At 42.9% G+C, this 7,053-nt stretch overlaps 1 protein-coding gene across 1 annotated transcript; it reads left to right on the forward strand.

Annotated features, from left to right (window-relative positions):
• Nucleotides 1–1,220: 1,220 nt before the first annotated feature.
• LOC148020584 (putative GPI-anchored protein At4g28100) lies at nt 1,221–4,999 on the forward strand. The gene is made up of 2 exons (XM_087698364.1): nt 1,221–2,581; nt 3,432–4,999. The coding sequence occupies exons 1-2, from the start codon at nt 1,697–1,699 to the stop codon at nt 3,777–3,779; spliced, it is 1,233 nt and encodes a 410-aa protein (XP_087554490.1). The 5' UTR covers nt 1,221–1,696; the 3' UTR covers nt 3,780–4,999.
• The last annotated feature ends 2,054 nt before the right edge of the window (nt 5,000–7,053 follow it).

A 7,053-nucleotide genomic window follows, 5' to 3' on the forward strand; every position in this document is an offset into this window, starting at 1 on the left:
CCAACCAAAATAATAATGTAGTATAGATATAGATAGATGAGCGATGAAAGATAACCCGTCGCGTTTGGCAGACTGAGTCTTGCTTTACTTGTTTCGATGAGCGAAATGGCCAAAACGAGGGCTGCCATGACAAGTTACAACGATCAAATTTAGGCCGTGCCTGTGCAGACGTCTGATTGTGTGGGACATCCGTTTGAACTTTGGGCACGACCCTGGTCACTGCTGGATGGCACTCGTGACCTTGTGGAGAGAGAGCGAGCGTTCTCTTCAGTCCTGTCTATTGAAAACAAAGCTTGCATGGTTCTGTTGTGATGATGTGTGTGAGCTGAGCTGTCTCTGAGCGTGTAGGTGTGTTTCGTTTTGTCTTAATGGGGGGATGCACGTGACCTCGTGGGCGCCATTCAATCTCTGACAGTCGCTTAACTTTTTATTCCATGATACAGTACATACTACTCTCTGAAGACTGAGACTCTCTCTCACACACACTGTTTTGAAATTGCTTTTGTTTTATTGGAAAATATTCTTCTCTGTAAAATCCAATTCACCAGTTTTACTGTTATATAAAAACCTGCCCAGTGCCTTCTCTACGAATTGCAATTGCCAATGGTCTCTTTCTAAAGCTGCACTTCTTTTTTGCCCACATCATAAGTTATATATAACCAATAAACTTTCGAGTATTTTTGAGTTGTGAAGGCAAAACATTTCATTTCTCCCAAGAAATTGTAAGACACTGTAGTCTGTCGCAATTGGCCTTATTTTTCTCAAAAAATGCGTGAGTAACGTAGTTATATTGTGTATAAAATCTTACAGGAAAGGAAGGAGACCGCTTTGACAGCAATTCCTTGGCCAACTTACAGAGATTGGAAATTTCTTCTTACAAACCGATTCCCGAACCCAAACAGGAATTTCAATTACTGTCTTGACTCTCTCCAAATTTACCGGTATAAGCTTTTGTCTCAGCTCAATGATTCACTTGACACTAAGCCTTTGGAGTTTTTGTGAACACAACGCCATCCACACCCAGCAAACCCAGCAAGTAGGGTGTGTGGACGGACTGTGGCACTGTGAAAAAGCCGCCTAAAGCAGCCCGATTTTCCAAGAATCTCTTTTTAAACCATTATAGTACATTTTGGTCCACGTACAGCTTTTTGATGAAGACTTGTGTCCTTTAACCTTTTGCATGGCCATCATTTCTAATCGACAGTCGACACAACTTCCTTCAAAGCGCACACACATGCCCTTTTAAGAAGACTTTCCTTTGCTTGCTTCCGCTTTGTACTCCAGTGTCCAAACTTGTAGTCTTGTAATGAATCTTTTGCCTAGATTTCTGGTTTCGTCCCATGACATTGTCTTCTCTGCCCTCCTAGGCTGGAAGGCTTGCAATTCCAAGCAGAGAGGCTCTTCCGAGTCATCTCTTACATGTCATTGAGCTAATGAGTTTGCATTTTCCTATGCAAGCATCAGCCCCAAAGCTCTGCTTGGAAAACCCTTTAGGCTTAGACAATCTCAGGCTGGTAAACTTGCTCTCTTCTGTTTGTATCTACTGGAACCAGCCAGCTTACCCTTGATCTTATTGCATCACCTGTTCAAGCTACTCTTCATAAGTCTTCTGTGGCTAACTGCCTGCATATCCTCTGCTTACAAGTCATCGGACACATGTTCACACTGACTCACTCTTTAATTAAGGCTGCAATCAATGCGTAGCATGACTCTATTAGTCAACCTAGTCCCACTCATCCTCCTCAACCTTGTACTGGGTTCTGATGGTAAGGTCATGGTCATTGATGGAGCTCAATTCTCCTTTTCTAGCCCACAATTGCCAGTCAGCCATGAATCATCCTCATCAAGACTATTGTCGTCAGTAATTTCATTTTCTTCATTATCAGAAGCAACATTGACAGAGTCCTCTCACTTTGATGACACTATCCCTGCTGCTCCTGTACAATCGCAAGCGAAGAGTTGCACCTTGGATTTGAATGACCAGCTACTTGGCGGTGTGAAGACTGCATGCATGGTCGGTGCCCTCAATCAGCGGCGCTGCTGCCCTGTTCTAGCAGCTTGGCTGATGGCAGCCAGGTCCAAAGTGTCTCTACAGCCATCACCATTTCCTCAAGAGCCAGGCATGCCACTTATTCCTGATGATTCATTGATCTGTGTCGCCAGCATGAAAGCCGCACTCGAGTCCCGCGGCATCTACTTAGCTGCCCCTAACAGTACCTGTGATGTGGTGACCTGTTTCTGTGGAATCAAGCTCAATGAGATCACCATCCAGAGCTGTCCCCTGAAATTCACTAGTGATGATGGCAATTCCTCTACATCTTCTCAACCTGATTCTGCACTGATGGAGAGGAATACTGCATCCAGTACTGTTGTGCCTGCCATTAAGCCCATGAAAGATCAGCCAGTGCAACCCTCACTACCAAACATCAACAGCAGTTCCAGCTCCAATGCTACTACACCTAATATATCTTCTCTTCCAACCACCAGATCACAACCTGTGTCTCTGCTTCAGGGGTTGGCCTTAAACTGCACAGATCATTCTTATAGAGGCTGCACAAGATGTCTGAGGACACTAAGAAAGGTAAAAGTTGCATTGACTGGTGTTTGGAATATGTTAAAAGCAGAGGACAGTTTGTGTCAGCAATGCACTGTGCAGGTTGCAAAACATACACACAATAAGTGTTTACACAAATTCGCACTATAATCCCCACAATGTGAATCCAAACATCATGAGCTTCTGCAAGGGCCAGCGGCCCCCTACCTCCAACTGCGCCTAGCTGCTCTAGAGCCCATCAGGTTTGAAAGCCCTAGGATGGTCTTTCACGGCATAGCAAAGACCCTGGTCACAGTCCTACTATATATGTGGTTTGTTGCCAGCAGGAATTTTCAATGTGTCTAGGAATTTTTCATATTGAGATAATGCAAAGAGCAAGAAGAAAAACATTTCCAACTGGGACCTGAGCAACAACGAAACACTGTGAGGGGGCGTGAGTAAACGCAGCAAAAACGAGAACCAACATCTTTGAACAGGTAGTATGTGGTCCCTCTCTCGCACAAGCTCATGATGCTGAGCACTCTAGGGAAAAACAAGGGAAAAAACAGCACCCTTTCCCATATGGGAAAATCTCAAAAACTTATTGTGACAACTTCAATGAACACATGGCCTGAAAATGATTGTGGAATGCTTCATGGACATTGGTCTTGATCACCCATGGTTGAAGGCTTGGTAAGATGAGCCTCAGATCATTGGGTGAAGGCTTGGTAGCATGGGCACGGTTTGAATGAGCTTCGATTTTCATCGTTTAATATGGTTGAATGTGCTAGTCAAATTAAAGTTGTCATTTCACCAAGTCTTAGGGCTGTTGATATGGGTTTTCAACACTAAGCTAACGAGGGACAAAATGTGGGTGTGCTTTTGTTATAACATGCAGGAGGCATTGACAAGTCCATTGGCGAGGAGCTTAGGAGTAAGCAACTCCTCCATAAAGGCTATGGACTGTGAGCTCATTGGATTGATTTGGCTGCTGGAGACCAACAAGACATTCTACATCCCCACTGTCTCTGCTGTCTTGAGAGCACTACTGTATAGTGATCACCCTGCAAGGGCTCCGCGATGCAGCCCTGACACCGCCAACATGCCTCTTGCTCTGGACTATGAAGAGATCCTAAAAACGTCCCAAGCCAGCCAGCCTCATTATGTTGTTGGTTTCTTTTCAGTCAGCTGCATCCTAATCTGCTGCTTGGTCCTCCTTCCAATCTTTATATTTGATTCGTTCTAATTCTAATGCTATTTCCTCCAGCTCCTCAGAAATCTGCTGTGAGAATGCGCCTTCGTAGAGAGCAAAATTTTGCAGAAACTCTCACAACATACAGAAGTATATGCTTCCTTGATAATGCAGCGTCAGTGCAATCCAGTTTTGGTGTTAAATGTCACATCATGGTAGAAGCCCTTGATTGTAATATGCAGAAGATTATGCCTTTGACTGTTATAATGGAGGAGATTGTAGTTATGCAGGAGGTTAAGGGAAAGAAGCAAGCAAGCAAATAAACAAACAGTTCCTGCTTACAGCTCTCACTTACGGCACAGTAAGTTCGATATTTGTTTATTTAAGCGGAAATAAGCCTTAAGAACTTATGTTGAAAATCGCAGCAATTCAATCTGTCAATGCCTGCTTTGTTCAGTTTTCCCAAGGGATCCAAATTCATTGTTTGGCGCAAGGATGTGTATAGGGCAGACACAGCAACATTCTGTCTCAGTTTTCCTGAGGAATGTTAAAGGGCGCTAGTAAAGCCCAAAGAGGCCCGGTGTGTAGAGTTCATTCTGTTTGACTTGTCGTGGCATGGGCAGGTTCCACTTTTCTGAGAAAGGTGGAGAATTAGACGGTGGGAGGGCAGGAACTGGTCCATCTCATCCCATCTTTTCTTTATCAGAAGATGAGAGAAGAACAGTTCCTGCCGCATACTGTAATATGCCACTACTGCCTCAGAGTACTGGTGTACTGGCCTGATGCATTCTGTCGACACGCCCCCTCAAGCTCAAGAGTCAAGAGCACCTGCTTTTGCAGCTGCATGCAAACAAAATGCACAAGGCTTTGCGGAATGCGCAACCGTGACACATCGAGTTTCCTTTGATTAAAAAGAAAACTGATCTCCTCCACCCTCACAACTGCAGAACCCACTCTTCTCAAACGATTTTACCAGCCAGAGAGAGAGAGAGAGAGAGAGAGAGAGAAGGGTGTGATCCCTTCAAAAGAAGAGTTACGTTTATTTCGGGTGCCCTGTTCAAATTAGTTAGATTTCCCCTTCAAAAGATGAATTAGGGCTAGTAGCTACCCTACAAAACCGAGGGCTTCACAAATCGAGATGATTCTGGCTCGACCACCTACTAGATGAACTAGAACACGCACCATGGTCATGGGACGGGACCGCTTCCATGCTTACACGAATCACAAATTGTAGCAGTAATAGATTTCAAACCCCAAATTTAGCAGCGTCAAGCAAATTGCTACCTTTGAAAAAAAGACATTCTACATTTTGGAGTGGCAGCCAGCTTGAGGGTTCTTTTATAGTGTTTTCCATGAAAAATGGAATACATATTTCGTATACATCTCCATTATCTTGATTTTTCTTTTTTGGGGTATTTTTGCGTGGTCAACATCCCACAAAGAGAACTTTTGCTGGCCTTGAAACGAGGGAAGATGTTGACATGCTAAGAAAAGTTGACATGCCCCAAAGCTTTATAGGAAGCAGCTTTATATAGGAATCATTGCACACATTTGATGAGACGATAGACCCAAGGTCTCCCAACATACAAAATAGCTAATCTCAAGGGAGATGGATTCCTGTGTGTTTTGCAGATATGTATGCCAACTTCTCTTGGGTATATCACATGCCACTTTAGCTCTTTAACCAACATCACCTCAAATTGGTCATTGAGGAAATTATGAGCAAAGTGCTTGAAAGTTGAAACTTCTAGTGTGAGTAATTGGTCCAACCATTTAGCCTTAATTCCATATCTATGAGTGTGGCCCTTGGAGTCCCCACCACGCTTACAAATGTCCTACACATTGTTCACACGCAAGAGGCACATTATTAGATAAGGCAATTTCATAGAACCCCATTTTAATCATATGTATAATAGTTACACGCATTTTCCCACTTTTTCTACTATGACACTTCTCCCCTATTTAGAAGACACGCTCAATTTGCCATGGTTAAGGTTAGGAAACTTTGCTTACATGGCCTAGGACTTTCTAAGGTATATTCTTCATATGGCCTATCCTTGCACTTCATCAAATACTTTCTTAAGATTGTATGCATCAAACTACAACCTCTAAGATCTATTATCACTTGTGGTTTGCACAGTTATATGAGATCTATCAAGGTTTTTATTTGATGAGATTTTTGCCACCATTGAGGCTTTTCTCGAGGCTACTCACATTAAAAATTATGTGCACTTTCAAGCTTCTAATAATTGCAATCTATAATGTGCAAAAGCTATCTTTCTTTTGAAAAAGTACAGTTGAAAATGTTGAGATTTTGAGAGAGATGGAGAAGAGTGAGAGTTAGAGAGTATCCATAGTAATTGTGCAAGTGTAGAAGCAAAGTAAGCTCCATTATTCAAATGAGAATGGGGGGCTTTATAAAGGCATCACAAGGAGTGGTTGGTGAGAGTGGTAGGTGCCCCTTGACTAGTGGATAAGGTAGGTGCTCTTTAACTAGTGGATATAGTAGATACTGTTTAACTAGTGGATAAAGTAGGTACAAAAGTGAGTTATTATTGTGTAATCTGTAATAGGTATATGTAGAGGGACTCTTTCTTTATTGGTGGATACAAACATATGATTTAAATAAAATCCTGGCTAGTGTGCCTCGTGCATCTTCCAGCGCATATCATGGGTTTGATATTTCAAGACCCCCCTTCAAACTCATGATATAAAAATCTTTAGGCATGACCATCTTCTTACAACTGCACCTTGGTCACACATGGCTTGCTCAAGGACTTGCCCACCCTTGAAAATCTTAGATGACCAATGGCTTGTCTACTCAATATGATTTAGAGGCATTCTTGGCTTGATCACTTGTAGCTCAAAGGTTAGGATGATTTAGGGGACTTGGACTTGTCCTATGCAGAAGAGGAGATCTCAGGCAGAGTGACTTCGAAACGCATAAGTGAACCAAGGGAGAGTTGCTGAGACGAAATTTACTGCATCAATGGCTTCTAAGCAAAAGGCAAGAGGAGCGCACTCGCAGGAGCTTCCACCCAAAGTACGAGAGTGGACAACGCCCCGATAATGAATGCCCAGGTTCCGAAAATAGACCCACATGGAAAAGTTGCATTAAGCATGTTTTAATTCTCGTAGGGAAGTTTAAATGCATTGGGAAATTTATATACTCATTCGATCTACAAAGTTTAGTTGCATGTCGTGTATTTGCAATTGCTTGCACTTCCATGGTCAAGGGTAGTTGCAATTCTGAACGTATGATGCATAAGTAAAAAGAGGAATTGTGCAAAGGCATCCTTGTTGCATTGCGCAAAGGACAGGGCATATA

The sequence above is a fragment of the Lygodium microphyllum genome, chromosome 18 (assembly GCF_053477565.2).
Source record: "Lygodium microphyllum isolate KBCC chromosome 18, Lygodium_microphyllum_v1.1.10, whole genome shotgun sequence".
Classification (NCBI taxonomy): domain Eukaryota; kingdom Viridiplantae; phylum Streptophyta; class Polypodiopsida; order Schizaeales; family Lygodiaceae; genus Lygodium; species Lygodium microphyllum.